Source organism: Schistocerca americana, chromosome 10 (genome assembly GCF_021461395.2).
Source record: "Schistocerca americana isolate TAMUIC-IGC-003095 chromosome 10, iqSchAmer2.1, whole genome shotgun sequence".
NCBI lineage: Eukaryota > Metazoa > Arthropoda > Insecta > Orthoptera > Acrididae > Schistocerca > Schistocerca americana.
In genome coordinates this window covers 186,411,697-186,431,263 of record NC_060128.1, presented here as the reverse complement: position 1 = coordinate 186,431,263, position 19,567 = coordinate 186,411,697, and the positions used below count along the sequence as shown (strand labels likewise).

The 19,567-nt window shown below is 41.3% G+C and overlaps 2 protein-coding genes across 2 annotated transcripts in view; one reads left to right on the top strand and one right to left on the bottom strand.

The window, feature by feature from the left end:
- LOC124552437 (charged multivesicular body protein 5) overlaps positions 1-18,543 on the bottom strand; it is a 43,697-nt gene extending 25,154 nt beyond the window's left edge. Inside the window, exons 1-2 of the mRNA XM_047126710.1 lie at positions 18,356-18,543; positions 17,987-18,138 (exon numbers count right to left, since the gene is read on the bottom strand). Coding sequence (XP_046982666.1) covers positions 17,987-18,138; positions 18,356-18,424 — 221 coding nt within the window. The 5' untranslated portion in view covers positions 18,425-18,543. The remainder of the gene's footprint in view (positions 1-17,986; positions 18,139-18,355) is intronic.
- Positions 18,544-18,939: 396 nt separating this feature from the next.
- LOC124552436 (zinc finger protein 830) overlaps positions 18,940-19,567 on the top strand; it is a 50,402-nt gene continuing 49,774 nt past the window's right edge. Inside the window, exon 1 of the mRNA XM_047126709.1 lies at positions 18,940-19,123. Coding sequence (XP_046982665.1) covers positions 19,002-19,123 — 122 coding nt within the window. The 5' untranslated portion in view covers positions 18,940-19,001. The remainder of the gene's footprint in view (positions 19,124-19,567) is intronic.

Sequence of the window (19,567 nt, the reverse complement as noted above, 5' to 3'; positions counted from 1 at the left end):
AACTACGACACAGAATGTGCACTCTCCTTACCCCACGAGTGCTTGGAACAAGAGAATATAGACACACTGTAAAAGTAATGTAGACTTGGCACAAAAGTCACACACATTACTGCACTGGAACTTAATGGAAAACGGACCCTTTTTGTCTACGAGGCGCATTCAAGTTCTAAGGCCTCCGATTTTTTTTCTCCGGACTGGAAAGAGATAGAAACATGCGCATTGTTTTAAAATGAGGCTGCGTTCATTGTCAATACGTCCCAGAGATGGCAGCACCGTATGGCAGATGGAATTTTACCGCCAGCGACGAGAATGAGAACTGTTTTAAATACTTAAAATGGCGACGTTTTCCTTACTTGAACAGCGTGCAATCATTCATTTTCTGAATTTGCGTGGTGTGAAACCAATTGAAATTCATCGACAGTTGAAGGAGACATGTGGTGATGGAGTTATGGATGTGTCGAAAGTGCGTTCGTGGGTGCGACAGTTTAATGAAGGCAGAACATCATGTGACAACAAACTGAAACAACCTCGGGCTCACACAAGCCGGTCTGACGACATGATCGAGAAAGTGGAGAGAATTGTTTTGGGGGATCACCGAATTACTGTTGAACAGATCGCCTCACGAGTTGGCATTTCTGTGGGTTCAGTGCACACAATCCTGCATGACGACCTGAAAACGCGAAAAGTGTCATCCATGTGGGTGCCACGAATGCTGACGGACGACCACACGGCTGCCCGTGTGCCATGTTGCCAAGCAATGTTGACGCGCAACGACAGCATGAATGGGACTTTCTTTTCGTCAGTTGTGACAATGGATGAGATGTGGATGTCATTTTTCAATCCAGAAACAAAGTGCCAGTCAGCTGCTATTGCCTCAGCGATTTTCCAGTGGTCAAAACAGACTCCAAAAGAAGCCTTCGCCGCTGCCATGGAATCATGGCGTCAGCGTTGTGAAAAATGTGTACGTCTGCAGGGCGATTACGTCGAGAAGTAACGCCAGTTTCATCGATTTCGATTTCGGGTGAGTAGCTAATTAGAAAAAAAATCGGAAGCCTTAGAACTCGAATGCACCTCGTAAAATTTTCATGGTAAGTACAGTAATACATGTGCAGAACACCTATCAGAACTGCTTATCACGCGTGAAGATGAGCCAAAAATATCCGTATTTCACAATGTATCCTACACCTGTAAATTAATTTATTTTCTTTAAGAAAACCAGTCTTTCCTCACCCCTCACGTACAACAATCAGAGGATCTCTTTCCCAACAGGTGCCTTAAGGCCCCCACTTTGGCTCGAATTCTGCATGATGTACGGTTGTGAGTAACCCAAGTTTCACACAAATAGAATATAAACTGCATGTCACTTGAACTACACAGTGAATTTATTGTCCCCAAAAATTTTATTCACGAGGTTGCTATGTTGTCGTGATTAAGTAAAAATTGTCTACCGCCATTTCGATATTTGTATTTCAATCCTATCATTTAATATGTCTCTCACTGACCTAACAGATCTAAAAAAATTATTTTTGCAACTAACTTTTTTCTCAATTTTTCTGATGTTGGGTACTCGGCATTGTCATAAAATTCACAGACTGCCCATACGATGTAGTCTTTATCAAAGTTGTTTAGTTTTGTTAGAGAACTGTAACTAGACAACTACATATGCTCAGCATTTTCGAATATTAGAGACAGAGCATTACACAAGACTAGGCACAAGTGTAACATTAGCACACTTTCAGCTACATGACAGAGTTGTAGTCTGCAACAGTCGTCATGACGTGGGGTGTACGAAATTATGTGGTGGCACAATGGAACATACTGTGAAGAATGTTGTTACGTAAAACAGGATAAATCGTAAAATTTAAACTGTACTCTTAGGTGCCTGCATAACGTAGCCACTGAGTAAGAGGATCAATGTTATGTTAATATATAAAACTTGTGACTCTATTATTAATGAACATTCATCAACCTATCTTCTCCCAAGATTTAATTGTAAACACTGATCCACCTAACTGCTCTCAAATTTTAATTAAAAACATTGATCCATTTATGATGTTTATCAAAAACTATTTTCCTTTGCCCTATCTGACACACCATTCATCATGTTCCCTTCCCGTCTTTCACAGTGCACACAGCTACCAACAGCAATATGTAACAGAAAAGCCACCAATACCACAAGTGAACTTTTACTCTACGGTTGACCTATATAGGTGAATTTGAGATTGAGATACTGGCTTTTGCTGTGTGTGTGTGTGTGTGTGTGTGTGTGTGTGTGTGTGTGTGTGTGTGTTTAGTGGGGCGGGGATTATTCGTATCCTGGTCTAGGGTTGAGCTATATAGACTAACTGGAGGTTGCAATACTGTGAACATTTTTTTTTTAAGGTCTTGTCAGGTTTTTTTTTGGCAGTTTCAGTGTTCCAGAGTGTTGCATCTTGAACCTTGTTGTTGTTGTCGTCGTCGTTCTCATTATTGAACTTTTAGTTAGTCCCCACCCAAAACCCCCTTTTCACATGACTGTCCTGCTATCACCATTGTGTTCAGTTAGTGTATGGATTTGCATGGAATTTGTGTCTTTAGAGGTGTTATGAACAATGTTTTGGTCGACACGTTTGATACAGCAAAGAAAAAGGCATGGGGAGAGTTTACAAAAAACTTGGAAGAAGATGTGAAGAGCAATAAGAAAATGTTCTATAAAATGATGAAAAATAAAAGGAAGGCTTCTGAAGTACCAGTGAAGATGGAAAGAGAGGGCGGTACTGTGATTGAAGATCCAGGGAATATAAAAGATCTCTGGAAAGAACATTTTAAGAAACTGTTAAACGCTAAGGAGCAGGTACACGAGGAAACAACAAATAATGGAGAAATTGAGAGAAGTTGGGAAGCAGAATTAGGACAAATTACACTGGAAGAAATGGAAATAGCTGTGAAGAAGATGGATGAGTGGAAAGCCACAGGACCTGATGAAGTATCTGTGGACATGATACGAGCAGCAGGTCCAGTAGGAATGCAGTGGCTGCATAGGGAACTATCAAGTGTATGGAGAAACAGTACAATACCTGACGACTGGAGGAGGGGAGACATTGTTCCCATCTTCAAAAAGGGCAACAAAAGACTTTGTAAAAACTACAGAGGAATAACCCTTATGAGTCATACAGCCAAGATTTTTGAAAGAATTTTACTAAATCGAATAAGTGAAAAGACAGAAAAGGAGATGAGTGAAGAACAGCATGGGTTTAGGAAAGAAGGAAGGACGATCGACCTGATATTTTCTATCTGTCAACTGTGGAAAAAGTTGAGAGTATAACAAAAGAGTGATAATGGTTTTTACAGACATAGAAAAGGCATATGACTCAGTTAACAGGGAAAGACTCTGGAAGAAATGAAGAAGATTGATATAGAAGATGGATACATTAATGTAATAAAGACAATGCACAGAGGACACAATTGAAGAATTAGAACACCATAGGGGAACTCTGAATACTTCGAAATAAGATAAGGACTTAAGCAAGGAAGTATTCTATCTCCTGCATTTTGTAATGTTGTGAGGGAGGGAATGAATAGGGCAATTAAAGATACAGTAAAAGAAAAAGACAGAAAGATGATTTTTGCAGATGATATGGTAATATGGGGTGATAAAGAGGTAGATGTACAGTTACAACTTTACGCGTGGAAGGAAATAATGTAAAGGTATGGATTAAAAATAAATAAAGATAAGAGTGAAGTAATGGTATTTGGAAGAGAGAAAGGGATCAACGGAAATATTAGCTTGAATGGAGAACCCCTCAAAGTGCTAGAAAGTTTCACTTATTTAGGGAGTGAAATATCTAGGGATGGAAGAATAACTAACAAAATTAATAGGAGGTTACAGAAGGGAGGCAATTTCTACCAAACAATAAAACACCTGATTTGGAATAAGGAAGTTTCAGAAAAAGCAAAACTCCTTGTGTATAAGAATTATTACTTCCCTAACGTCATCTATGGTGGAGAAACATGGACAATGACAGAAAGGGACTGGAGCAGACTGCAAGCAGAGGAAATGAAATTTCTCAGAGCAGTTAAGGGAAAAACAAGAATGGACACAGTAAGGAATGTAGAGATTAGAAAGGACCTTAAACAAAAAAGTATGAGAGAAGAAATTGAAAAAAGTAGATAAGATGGTATGGGCATGTTAAGAGGATGCATGGGCAGAGACTCCCCAAAATTATGGAAGAACTAAAGATGGATGGGAAAAGACCTAGAGGGCGCCCAAGAACACGGTTGAAAATGGGAGTGAGAATATCTGTGGAAAGGAGATGTGTGACCTGGCAGCAAGTGGAGGAAGAAAAGTGGTGGGAGGACCGAGCCAAATGGAGAGGACTCGTCAGCACCCAGACCCGGCAGTAGCTGGAACGGGAATCGGATACAGAGATGAACAATGTTTTGGTCCACATGTTTGATACGCTCGAAATAGGGGTTTCTGGCAGGGCGATGATGTCATTGGTCAAAGAAGACAGGTGGTATTCCAGTCTCCAGTAATCCCAAATGGAGATATACTCTTGCGCACTGTTCTAAAAATTGAGTTGAGTCACGACGAAGTAGGCTGAGAATTAGGTAGGAAGTTAAAGTGTACTTACAGTGTCAGCTTTTCTGTTGCATGTTGCTGTTGGTACTGACTGATTAATTGAGAGGGTTTATGGGACCAAATGGCAAGGAGACCTGTCCCACGATTCCAAAGTTACTCACCGAAGAGAGAGGGTCCGTTACAAGTGGACAGACCCAGTCAGAGGAGTCAAATTATACAACAAGGAAGTTAAAACATACATAATAAAAGGCATAAAAGGTTAAACCAAACCAAAAACTGGAGAAAGAAGAGGAGTGTTTTCCATGGGGGATTGGTCACGATGTCCCAGACCGATAAAACATGAAGAGAGGCCCCAACCATAACCACCCTGCCCCTGCTCCAAGAGTAAAGCAAAACCTTATAACTGAAAATAAAAACCATCCATCAATCATCTGCTAATATGAAAACTAAGGAATCTGGAAGATTATACTTAGCACAAGGGGCCAAAAGAATGAGACATTCCTCCAATATGTGGGATACCATCAGTCTGGCTCCACAACCACATTGTGGGGGTGGTTCGTTACACAGAAAGAAACGATGGGTGAGCCTGGTATAACCAACACGTAGACGGCTTAAAACAGTGGACTGGTTTCAAGAAGCAAGGAAAAGCTCTAAACTGCAGTAGTCGTCTTGATTGTGTGAAGTTTGTTACTGAAAGCAGCACACCAGATGTCATTCCACTTTTGTGCAAAAAGGGATGTGACACAGATCCGCATAACCGCAGCTGGAGTCATGAAAGGAATGGGAGGTAAATATCTGCTTCTCTAGCCAAACAGTCAGCCAGTTCATTCCCTGGGATACCCACATGACTTGGGACCCAGAGAAAGACAACTGAGCAGGCAGCATTGCCAAGGGAGGAAAGGTCACGGATAGCAAAGACCAAAGAATGACGAGAGTAGCATTTGTCGATTGCCTGCAGGCTGCTCATTGAGTTGATACATATTAAAACACCATGACAGGCGGTCTGAGTAACAAAATGGAGGGCATTGGTAATGGCTAGTAGCTCTGCTGTGAACACACTGCCTGATCCCAGCAATAAACGGTGTTTTAAGCCAGTAAGATACGTGAAAGTACGATGGCCGTTCAGAAAGTAACCTCCGATTGATTTAAAAAAATACACCAAGTTAAATAAAAATATTTTAATATATACATCTTACAACTACATCTTTGCACTATTTTTCTACATAGTCTCCATAGCGATTGAGGCACTTATCGTATCTCTTCACAAGCTTTGAAATTCCTTCTGCATAAAAATCACCCGCTTGTGCCTGGAGCCAGCCTGTGACCGCATCTTTGAGCTCTTCGTCGTCATCAAACCGCTGTGACCCGAGCCATTTCTTCAAATGCATGAAGAGGTGACAATCACTTGGCGCCAGGTCTGGGCTGTAAGGTGGATGGTTGATAACGTCCCACTTGAAGGACTCAAGAAGGGCCGTTGTTCTGCGAGCAGAGTGAGGACGGGCGTTATCGTGCAAAAAAAACGATACCGTAAGTCAGCATACCACGGCGTTTGTTCTGTATAGCCCGTCGTCACTTTTTTATTGTTTCACAGTACACGTCTTGATTAATGGTCGTACCACGTTCCATGAATTCAACCAACAACACCCCTTTGGCATCCCAAAACACCGCTGCCATCAGTTTTCTGGCAGAAAAATCTTGCGAGGCTTTTCTTCGTTTGGTAGGCGAATTTGAATGTGCCCACATCTTTGATTGTTCTTTTGTCTCAGGGTTCACGTACTTAATCCAGGTTTCGTCACCGGTCACGGTTCTGTTTAACAATGGTTCTCCTTCGTCCTCATAACGTGACAGAAAGTCTAATGCAGAGGCCATTCTTTGAGTTTTGTGGTGGTCGGTAAGAATTTTGGGCACCCATCGTGCACAGAACTTACGGTAACCCAATCTTGCTGTCACTATCTCGTACAAGAGAGTCTTAGAAATCTGTGGAAAACCAGTAGACAACTCCGACATTGAGAAACGTTGATTTTCACGAACTTTTGCATCAACTGTCTGAACGAGTTCGTCAGTCACCAATGATGGTCTACCACTCCTCTCTTCATCATGAACGTTTTCTCGTCCACTTTTAAATAAACGTACCCATTCACGGACAACTCCTTCACTCATAACTCTTGGTCCGTAGACGGCACAAACCTCACGATGAATAGCTGCTGCAGAATATCCTTTGGCTGTAAAAAACCTTATGACAGCACGCACTTCACATTTGGCGGGGTTTTCTATTGCAGCACACATTTCAAACTGCCACAAAAACTAAACTAGCGCAGGTACGACGTTCACTCGACCACGGCTTGATGCCGACTGACCTGTTGAGTGCGTGAACGCACGGATGGCGCCGCTACTCCCCCCACAACCCGCACTGTGACCAATCGGAGGTTACTTTCTGAACCGCCCTCGTATATCCTGCTTTATGAATCATCTTAGAACCGCCAGTGTAGAAGATAGTAGCATCCTGGAACTCTGCAAGGATGGAATGTGCAAGATGCCGGAAGACCATAGGGATGACAGACCTTAGGACCCTAGAATAGGTCGGTCCTAATCCATGGTCTAGGACCTATCCAAGGGGAGGGGGTATGAGAGGAAATACACAGGGTGCATTCCAGTGAGTGGAGATAGAGATTCTTACAAACGGAAGTAAGACACATACCAACCGGCAATCCCACCCATGGGGAGTGATTAGGAGGGAGATGCCCCTCACTTGCAAAGAGGATAGGGTACACAGGATGATCAGGCAATCTGAAAATGGCAATTGCGCAAGAAACCAGGAGTTGGCTGCATCGTATTTGTAGAGGGGAATCTCCACATCTTTGAGGAGACCGTCAGCAGGACTAGTGCGAACAGGATCAAGTATTTTCAAAGTGGAAGGAGCCACTAAGCCATAAACCTGACTTCCATAATTCAATCTGGACAAGCCAGAGCACAGTGAAGATTGAGAAGAGTGGCACAGTCTGCACCCCAAGATGTGTGGGCCAGGAAGTGGAGGGCATTAAGCTTCTGCATGCATGTAGTCTTCAGGTGGCAAACATGGGGCAGCCATGTCAGCTTATTATCAAAAATATGACCCAAGAAATGTGACTGTGCTACAATTTGTGGGAGCTGGTTGCCTAAATAAAGTTCTGGATCGGGGTGTACTATGGGTTGACAACAAAAAATGCATCAAGGGAGAAAACTGGAAGTCGTGGGAGACAGCCCACACGTGGGTCCATTGGACCACGCCTTGGCGCCGGCACTCAGCAGACGCTACCGAGTGGGATCTGCACCAGATGCAAATTCATCGACATACAATGTCGGGGTAACCAGGGGCACAACAGAGGTTACGAGCCCATTGATGGCTGCGAGGAAGAGCATGATGCTTAATACAGAACCTAATAGGATACTGTTCTCCTGAATCCGAGGGGTGCTGAGTGAAGTACAACTTGAGCCTGAAAGAGCTGGTGGAATAAAAACTCATGAATAAAAATTGAAAGGGGATTGCGAAAGCCACAGTCATGGAGGGTAACTAAAACACGTTAGCACCAAGTCGTGTCGTATGCCTTATGTAGGTCAAAGAAGACCGTGACAAGGTGACGGAGGTTACTAAAAGCCTGTCGGATTGCACTTTCCAATCTGAGTAAATGGTCGGATGGAGATCATCCTTCACTGAAGCCACACTAATACAGGTACAAAAGGCCCCAATATTTGAGTATCTAACATAATCGGAAGCTAACCATGCTCTCAAGAAGTTCATCAGGGTAATTAGGCTGCAGCTGTTTAGAGACGCTCGGTTCTTCCCAGGCTTAAGGATGGGATAACTATACTGTCTCGCTGTTGAGAGGGGGAACGCACCCGTGAGCCAAATGCGGTTGAAGACCCTGAGTAGATACTGACTCCATGTAACATCCAAGTGTTGGATCATCTAGTTGTGGATGGAATCTGGGCCTGGGGTTGAGTCACATGAAGAGGTAAGAACCCGCAAAAATTCCCATTTAGTGAAGGGTTCATTATAGTGTTCAGATTTTTGAGGGTTGAAACAGAGGGGGCTCTGTTTAACTCTGTGTTTCTGCCAGAGAAAGGTAGCAGGATAGAAAGAGGATACCAACGATGTCGCAATGTGTGTCGCGAGATGTTCTGCGAGGACCAACAGATCAGTAGACAGAGTACCATGGAGATATGGCCCTGGATAGTTGACTGTCGTAGGTGGCACAGAAGGCTATGGAGCAGGGACCAAACCTGTGTTGAGGAGGCATACACCCACAGGGAGGAAACAAATCGCTCCCAGCATTCCTTTTTACTCCGCTTCGTAAGGTAACGAGCCTTAGCTCGGAGACACTTACAAGAGAGGAGGTTGTTCGGTGCAGCACCTCTAAGTAGTCCTGGGCAGCGACGTTCTTGGTCCACCATGGTAGTGGCCAATTATGAGGGGGACCTGTGGATAGGGGGAAAGTGGTGCCAGCAGCATGAAGAATAGGGGCAGAGATGCACTGCATGACCCCATCAACGCAGTTCAAGAGAGGGGTGTCTAAGTGCACAGCAAACGTATATAAAGGCCAACTGGACCTGCGGAATGCCCAACGTGAGGGGCCTGTCTGCCTGGCAGCAGATGATAGAATCACCAGAAGTGGTCACTGTCACATGATGATATCATCCTGGGGTGATCAATGCAGGGAAGCCACAAGAGCAGGGGAAGAGAGTGTGACATCAATAACAGTAACGGTGCCAAAGTGGCACTGAAGTGATCAGGGGAACCATCATTGAAGAGAGTCTGTAATAAGTTGGCCAGTAGAAGACTGCTACCCACTGAAGTGGCACTCCCCCACAGGGGTAGTGTGCACTGAAGTCCCAAAGGAGGAGGTACAGGGGCGAGAGTTGCTGTATTAAGGTACACAGTTCAACTTAAGGAAGTGGCCTACCTGGAGAGAGGTAGACATTGTAAATGATGATTGTCAGAGTTGTCTGCACTCTAACCTCTATTGCTTCTAGGTTGGTGTGAAGGGAATCCAGTCACTAATGACACCAACGTGAACCAAAATGTAGACCCTACCAGACTATCACAAGGCTGGCACAGTTCCGACAATGTCCAATAATCACAAAATGTTGGGAGTGGTCATAATGAAAGTGCATTTCTCTAAGAGCAAGACAGAATGAAGAGTAGGAGAAAACAAGGTGCAGTATTTCCAGAAGGTGACGATAACATCCATTGCAATTCCACTGGATTATCGTGTGGTGAGAGTCCAGGTAAGACAAAGAAGCCAAGGGGAGGTCATGTCACTTGGTCGATGGTCGTCCCCAATGAGGATGGATGACATCCATAAAAACTGGATCTGATTCAGGACAAGGAGGAGGGAGCGAAGCCTCCCAGGAAGCCTCGTCTTTTGACTTGCGCTGCTACTTCTTCTTCTCCCTCTGAGAGAGGGAGGAGGTGTTATCAGTAAGAAAATAGGTAACAGTGCTGTCCGGATCAGACAGTGAGCGAGTGGCTTTGGGGTCCTCTGAGCACAGGTCTCTTATCTGACCTGAGCATGCAAGCATCCTATCCTGAGAACGCGAGGGAAGAATGTTCCGAGGAGTAGTCCCATCCCTAGCACTAGCCACAGAAGAGGATGTCTTCCCTGGGTAATGGGGAGGAAGAGGAGTGATTCCTGGAGGGGAAGGGATGGGAGCTGCCGAGGGTGAGGAAAGGGAAGGGGATAGGATGGGGGAAAGGGGGAGGGGTGAGGAGGGGAAGACGTAACTGAGGCACAGGTAGAGGAGAGATTTACAGAGTGAAGTCTGTCAAACTTCTTCCGGCCCTCAAAGAAGCTGAGATGGTCAAGGACCTTTATTTCCTGAATTCTTTTTACCATCATGTACACTGGACAGTCCAATGAGTGGGGAGAATGGAGACCAGAGCAGTTAACACAGTTAGGCGATGGGGAGTAAGGCTTCCCCACATGAAACAGATGGCCAGTCACCACAGATGGGAGTGGCATCACAGCACAAGAACATGTGACCTCGGGCAGGGTATCCTCCCGTCAAATGCCAGGATGAATGTGCCAGTGTCTACATGACTGTCTTTAGGGCCTTTCTGGACACGTCACATGAAATGAACGCCACGCCGTTCTAAATTAGCCCTAAGTTCATTATTGGACTGGAGGAGAAGGGCCCTACGGAAAATTACACCCTGTGTCATATTGAGTGACTTGTGATGAACAACAGTCAAGGGGATGTCTCCTAAACGGTCGCATGCACAGGGGAAGGGGGGGGGGGGCGGGGGGGCTGGCTGGCTGATTGGCAGAAGTTGTTTTTATAAGGAGAGAGCCATATCCCATCTTGTTTAGCAACTCAACTTAACCAAACTTGTCCTAAATATGTCCCACAAAGAAATCGGGTTTGGTGGCAGGCAAAGTCTTCCAGTCAGTCCTGGTACAGGCCAGGATCCATGAAAAGAGTTTCGCCTCAAGCCGGCGGGTCTGGCCCTCCTTCCAGGGGGTAGCCGAGGAGGGTAAGGCCGGGAATGCAGAAAGAGGAACTGACACAGAAAAGGAAGAGAGACGGCCCGAGAAGAGTGATCGGAGAGTCTAACACGTTTCATATGCCAAACATTCACCCTGGTACCGCCCATTCTGAACAGGCGCTCGCCCTGTGAGCACCACCCAGTCACACTAACGGCCACCTGGCAGGACAGTTGTTGCTGGGAGTTCTGATGCCCTGGAAAGTTGGGCAACCACTCTTAGGCTTGCACAAGGCTTCCCAGCACAGGTGCCAGCAGTGTGATCCCTGTGGTATCAATGGGCTCAATCAAATGGGTAAATAACAGTTCCATCACACAGAATGGCTACCAAGCTGATGACCTAACGGTGTGAAAGGGCTATGGCGGGGAGTGAGGGGAAGGGGGTAGGAGCAGGAGGAGGAGGAGGAGGAGGAGGAGGAGGAGGAGGAAGGGAGGGGGGGCAAGAAGAGGAATCCACGCCAAAGACATTAGAGAGGGAGTTCTTCCCCATCTGGCTCACACTTCAGATTTCAAAATTAGAGATGGATGTCAAACCCCTGAGGGGGACCAAAAAAGAAAAGCCAAAGAGGAGGAGGAAAAGCACCCAACGAAAACCGCAAGACTAAGTAAAGTTACGAGTATAGCCGGGCTGACAAAGAAGAACACAAAGAAGAGGAAAGGAAAGCGTAAAGGGAAAGGAAGGAGGACAGGGAAGGAGTAGGAAGGTAAAGCAGCTCGAAAAAGAATAAAGGCTGCAACAGCTTGGGGGCCCACGAACAGCAGTGGACCCCCTGGGGGGCTGTTGGTACTGGTCGGCGCAACGTATAATGGGAAGTCAATGAGACGAATCACGAGTTAAATGTAGGTGGCCAATGAGAGTCTTGTTCATGACATATTATGGTTTGTAAATAAAGTTACCTGGTATTTTGTTCTATTAGGTTCGAATTTAACCACATCATCTGAATTATAAGCACTATTGGAGGTAAGACACACAAATAGTTGATATTAAAATAAGTAAATAACATTAAAATTCATAATTAGCAAATCACTAAAATTATTTTGCAACTCTCCATATCAAAAATAAATGTAACCAATTCATATCTTCTGGTGAGAGAAGTCATTAGATTCACCGATTCTCACTTGGTACCTTATACTATCACCCAAGTGATTATATTGAGCGTCAAGAAATTGCCAATATCAACACGCAACGCAAAAGCTGCTGACACAATTAAGTGTAATTTAGTGAGACAGAGAGTGAGAGAGAGGTGTGTTTCATTCCAGCACTTCTTTCTTGTTTGTTAAGTAAAGCAATATTACTAAGTTATGTACATCACAGTTCATATTCCAGTAAAGCTTTATCAGTTTTACTGAAGGCTAAGGTTCAGATTCACATGTTATACCTACAAGGTTATCCACCAGATAGATTACCAATGTCTTCGCATATGTCCATTTAGAGCAATGGATGTATATCTCGTATAAAGAACACATATGAAGATGTATACCATCTAAAATTACACGACTGTCATATAATAATGCTATTCTAAGAATCTTATGTACAAGTTGAAGTGATGTGTGGACACAAAATACCTTGAGTGAAGCAATAACAATATAAAACACCTCCCATGCACATATGTAGACATGTGAATTAATTGCACATTTCCTTGCAGTGCAGTCACACAGTTACACTTTACAATTCATATATCTCCCTATTCTGGGCTCTTTAGTATGTAGCACTAATAAAGACAGAGAGAAAAAAAGTCCAAGAGCTGCACAATTTCCATGGGTCAATTTGGTCAGTGATTTCATCACAAAGCTCAGCCAGTCCTAGTGAGACACACTACAACTGGCATTATGCATCGCACTGAGGCATACTGTTACAATAAGACATTTCAGATCCTTGTAAGCCTCTAGCAACTTAATACTTCCACATAAATAATACAGAATTATTGTAAAATTGAAATCATAATAATTGAATTTTATTTATGTTATATACATTCTGAGGGGCCATGGTACTTGGTCATGGAATGCGTCGAAACATAGTTCGCAGCTATGCCGATTAGGAAACTTATAATCAAAGAATTAACAAAAAATGAAAAAAAGAGTATTTGAATATACAACACATCACACACAAAAAAATGTCTCAACTACTACAGGAAACTCTTGTATAGTAACTTATAGAGGTGTCTGCTACAAGGAAACCTTTCCTCTTGGATATGAATAGTTGTGGTTTAATAAATTAAATTTTTTCCTGTTCTGCTGGATGTTTGTTGACAATGAACCTTTCTGAATAGTGCAGATCTTTCTGTACAATGCTTAAGGAAGTGTTAACAAGTGTGTTATATCATTTTTCCAATTGGTGTCCACTGAATGAATTTTATAGTTTCTCCTGAATGGAGAAAATAAAATGCTTCTTGACCATTGCCCTTCCATCACTTACGAAAGAAACAATTTTGAAAAAGGGGGTGAGGGCAAAAATACAGTGGTACACAACGCACACACAAAGGTAGCTTGTGTAATGGGGGATTCCATTGTCACGGGTGGGACAGTTGCACTACGTTTTTCAACAGTCAGATGCTGATATAACATAAAGTATAAATAGAAATAAAGTAAAAATTGACTGGTTGCCTTACAAATAATTGTTTTACCTTCCCTTTAAATCTGAATGTCAGAAGTTTACAAATTGAGCTGTTATTCATCTTTAAAACTTTGTCACGGGTGGGACAGCAAATAGAAATAGCATTGAATAACCACCAACATTTTAGAAGAATTCTGTGATTTATGCACTTATTTTCTTTTGAAAATATTGAATTCACATTAATAAAACAATTCTCTACATGACATAATATCAATAAATATTAGATTAGTAATACTTACTTACAATAATTGCAATCAAAGACTGTCACGGGTGGGACAAGGAATTGTCACGGGTGGGACTCATGTGAAGTACAATCTTTTTTTTTTATTTAAACTGATTTTATTATGTCAGTTAGCTATGAGTCAGCAGGTAACATATACTTAGAGGGCACTGTAAGTTTTAATAACTTTGTAGAACATTTTTGTTGCTTATAAATAATATAAATTTTGATATAGTTTACAGTTCTGAGTACTTAATTATTTCACTTGAAGAATGTACCACTTTGAAAAAATACGCTTGACCTATCACCCACTTTCGAAAATGTCCAAATTGCTGGGAAACTCATAATATAAGGTGTCCCTAACATGTTTGACATTTGGATTCGGGAGAATAGCAAGAACTTGTTTAAACTCTATGTAGGATACATCCTCCTCGTCAGCTTTAAATACCTTTGCTGAGTCCCCAACAGATCGCATACACATAATCTGTATTTCCCCATTGTCTTCTACACTTCTCTGTGCAATTGCAGCATATCTGTATGTAGTGGATTTCTTTCTTGCAGTTTAGAACTCAACTAAAATAAATGTTCCTGATATGATTAGTTCCACAGCTGATTCTGAACCTGTAACTTCTTGGGAATTGGGTGTCAACAGGACATCAGGATATGATTCCTCATCACTCATCTCAGAATCTGTGTAGATTAGTGAATATATGTTGGGTGAAAGTGGGAAAACCTCCACTTTCTCTAAATCTGATTTTAGGAAAGTTCTACCACATACTAGGTTACAGGTATTGTAACCGTTGAAGTAATGCTTGCTGTGAATATTTTTTTTTTTTTTTTTTTTTTTAACAGCTTTCCAGCGGCCATCCAGAAGGTCTCTGTTTTCATCAATATGATCTTTTGTCAGAAGAAGAAAGTTTATTCCAGAAACAGACGATTTGGCAGAGTCTAAACATTCCTGTGCATTGCTGATGATGACTTTCCTTTGCTTAACTTTATTCCAAACAACCCTTTTTGTTACAGCTCCAATGCCATCCACTGCACCTTTCCCGTGTGATGTTGCAAAGAAAAACCATTCTCCAGACACTCCAAAGTCTTGCATCATGTAGGAGATGTTAGAAATGGTGAATTTGTTCTTAAATTGACCTGTGCAACCATCAGAAAAAATTCGTATCGAGGTCAAATTGGGGAGCTCTTGTTTCAGCTTACTTATTATACTCCTCAAACATGTATAAACTGAGTACTTGTCGTGGCACAGTTCATCGCTCAAAATTGCAAATGACTGTAGCCCTGTTTTCATCCAAACACAAATAGTGAGCACTGTAATCTGTGTATGACTCCAGTGGGCACTTTGTATCTCATCTTGTGCCAGTGCTACATAGTTTTCTGCAAAATCTATTTGCAATATCACTTCATCATCACTAACTGATGCTTTCACAGTCTTGAAAGCTCCAGACTGCATCCTTTTGACAAAGAAGTGCTCCTTGAATGTTTTTAGTTGAGACTGAAGTTCAGAGAGAGCTTCACAAAGTGTTCCACTGGTAGTAGTCTGTTTAGGGTGACACTCATGTTCGGTCCATTTTCTCCAAGATACTATGTCACACAAATCAAACTTTCCATCTATTAATGTGTGTAAATTCATGATGCATTTCTTGCATTGACTTGTCATGCATATTTCACTTTCTACATCACAGCAAACAAGATTCATAAGGTGAGTGTGAGTAGCAGGGAAACTAGCTATTTCTTTGTGAATGGCTTCAATGATGAAGTTGAAGTTAGCATGATATCTGCACACACATACATTGGGAGGCATTTAAGACGTTAGAATAACATTTTTAGGCCGCAACTCGTAGAATTTTGAAATCTTGATATCAGTAACTGGATTGTCTTGCTTAAAAAGAAAAAAATGCTTCCTTAACTGTCATATTCATGTGACGCTTCTGCAAGCTAACTCTTTTCCCAGTTTCATTGTCTACAACAGACTTTACATCCTTTATACCAGATGTCTGCCTGCTGATTTCATCATTTGTGAAAAAATTTTGTATTTTGAGCAGATTATCACCTGTAAGTTTATGAGATGTTTTCTTCACTACTGGGAAAATCTGCTTTACTACCTTTTTAGGTAAGCTTTCACTTACAAGCTTTTTTATTACTGCTTATTTTTTTGAGGGGCTTGAAGGAAGCACCTTCTTTACCCAAGAAACAGCTTTGCCAAGGGACTGAGGACATTTATATGATCCTAACTGGGAAATACAGGTCTCAGACTGATCTTCAATTAAAATGGATTTTAGTTTAAGTCTGTACTTCCTTTTTCTTTCAGCTTCCTTCTTTTGATATTCCAATAAAGATTTTTCACTGGAGGATACCTTCATCTTCATATTTTCCCTTCTTCTTTTATCCCGCTCTCTTTCTTTTTCTTTATGGACGTTGTACTTGCTGGTATCTTTCTTCAGTTTTTCTCGAAGCTTTCTCATACGCTCTGCTGATGATGTTTTCCCCATTTTCAGAATAAACAGTAAGTTTTTATTTAGTGTAAACCATCAAAGCACTTGTTATATCAACCAATTTAACTTAACAATAACAAGAAGTGTTAAATGGTTTAGATTTGAGTAACATCCAAAAAACTGTCACGGGTGGGACACAATTTCTTTTAACATTTATAGATGATCATTTACAACTTGGAGGGTGCCTTATGGTTCATTGGATGTTTTTATTTGTTTTTCTTACTTCTAACCTAAAATATATAGAATTACTATAATTGCTGAATTAGAAGGTAAACTTTTTCATGTTTTTTGTCATGGGTGGGACACTAAATACATAGTAACTTTTGTGCATTAGCTGCATACTTAATAACTTACCTTTCTTTAAAAACTGAAGTTTGTCAGAAAGATAAGATTCTGCTCTTGAAATCTAACAATTAAAACATCAACAACAATCGCTGCAACCCAAATTTAAACAGCAGCCAACACAAAAAGCAAACCTTTTGTTTTCCATCCTCATCTGTAGAATCGCCAACTTTGTTTAGCTGTATTTCCTCAGCTAATTATGTAATTTTTATAATTTTCCCAGGACAGTAAAATTCAACTTTTGTAGATTCGAAAAACTATAACATTGTTAAATTTGGCATTTTTTTCAAAAAATAAGCCTCAGGCTCAGTTTGGCATGGAATGACCCTAATGTAAACACAAAAATCGAAGTAGAAGGTGGCAACAGCATAATACTGGTCCCACATAAATCTTGGGCCTAGCCACTGATTAATCTGCAGTGTAGCCAGAGGTCTTGGCCAGACAAAGTTGAACTATTTGGTTGAGAGACGGTGAAGCCGCTGAATGTGAATTAAAAGTTGTGGCGAGAGTTTGACCTGTAGCACAGCCTCAGTCTTTGTTTATGGTACTTTAAACATACTCTTTTCTGTTTCAATACAAAATCTAAAATGGATAGCCAAAGCGTTATCAGAGGATATATAGATCTCCAATGAGTACCTACACAACTTGTGGTTTCAATTGCCTGTGACTGCAGTAGTTAACAAGCAGATGCTTGTACACAAACTACCCACGACATCCTACTTACAAAGTTTCACAAACCAGCTTTAAATGAGGAATCTAAGAATATATTACAGCCCCCTATGTGTCACTGCTATAGGGCTCAAGAAGTCAAGATCACACTAATTACAGCAAGTGCAGAGTGTATAAGCAGGCATCGTTTGTGCACTACATATGCAAGTGGAACAGGAAGCCTCCCTAAAAAAATGGTACAATCAGAACTACCATCAGCCATGCACTTCACAGAAGTTTGCACAGTACAAACATAAATGTTTTCTAATAGTCATTCATCAATACCACATTCTGCACCATTTATACATAGAATTATGTATTATTTCACCCTCGGACCACCAGATCCAAAGTTATCACTAAATAGTACATCTCATCCTTCATTTCACACAGGTGCTCCTACCAATAATAAAACTAATATTAAACCACAACAAATATAAATAAGGGACTAGTTTTGTGTATCTTCCAGGTTTCCGTCTAAATCATCATAATTGGCCTGTCAACAACCCACAGTACTCACATTTTTTTCTGCTTCAACACTCTCAATGCTTTCTGCTTAACTGAATTTTTTGCTGGCCCTTCTCTCATTTTCTTCATCTGGTCTTTGTATTTCACTAGTTCCTGATCAAGTCGAGCTATTTTCTTTTCAACTGATTCCGCTCTGCTATCAACCTAGAACAATCGATGTAGGATACATAGCGGTAAAAAATTGTACATGTAAACATATTTTTCATCTGCTAACATGGATTAATAAAACAGGTTAGTTTCATCAAACATGGGGGTCATACAAGTTTTGCGTTTTTATGTTTTATTACGGTAAAAGATGCATCTTTAATAAATACGTAATAAACAATAACGGCAACAATAACTTATAAAGTAAATAACTTACGCCAGCTATACAGTCAGTCAAATTTGGTGGGGGCTCTTTAGGTTTTCCTTTCCCGAACAACCTATTCATTTTTCTTTTTTTGGTGTAACGACGAGCGACTACTGTTCTCCAAATAACAACAAAATCCCCCTACAAATGTCACAATTTCCAGATCACAGTCATGCGAATTCAAAGTATTTAGTAACAAAGATTTTAGCTCAAGGATGTTCTGTCAACTACATAGAAATACTAATGATAGAAAATTCGATTTCTTTCGTACATTGTACCCATTACTTTTTGATAAATCCAGCTCCTGATGGTAGCGTTAGACTGGCACGTAGAAATCATTTAATAAATTTTTATTCGAAGGCATCTGAACCAAATTAAGTAGCGCAAGAGAAAGAATGAAGATTTTGTACAAAACTTATAAAAAATATTGACGTTTTCATTAATCATGAAAATATTGAAAAGAACACGATTTTGCTTTAAAGGATATTCCTTCGGGAATCGTTGAGAAAAAATCGTATTTACAAGTTGTCGGAAATTTAATTCGGAAAACCAGAGATGAGCAGCTGTTACTACTGATATCTCTGACGAATTGTAAATACGTGAGTTTGTTTTGTGTTTTGCATAGTGAGTGTGGGTGGTGGCACGTGAAACGAGAACTATGACAACTGCTATGAATGCGATGAAGAAAAAAGTAACACAAAATGATCTTAGAAGAATAATGAGTGAACAGAAGCAGAAGCTTCTACAGTCTGTAAAAAAAATTGATTCACCTCTGGCAAAATATCCTTTCTTATATTGTTATGTATGTTTTAAAGGTCTTTTGTATTGTTTCGGTAATATTACACTGCCGTGCCGTCTGTGTAAGTTTAATGTAGGCATAACTGAGTAAACGCATGCCTCTCATTAAGTATGTTTATTTTCATCACGTAACTTGCCCGTACTCCTCATCCGAAGATCAAACAGTGTCGGGTACTTCAAACAGACGTTCTATACTCATCCGTGGTTTTGTGCTGTGCTGTTATTAGACAGTGTTGATTTCTTTTCAAATTCTGAGTTTGTATTTGCAGAGAAGCATTTTTACTTCAAATACGTTAACCGCAGGCACACAATATATTGCGAAGACATATGGAATGTTCTCTTAAGTGATGTGGAGGAATGTGGTTGGATATCCAACTCCTTGACCAGATTGCTTATATTCTTGTCTGCCCTGAGATACGCCCATGA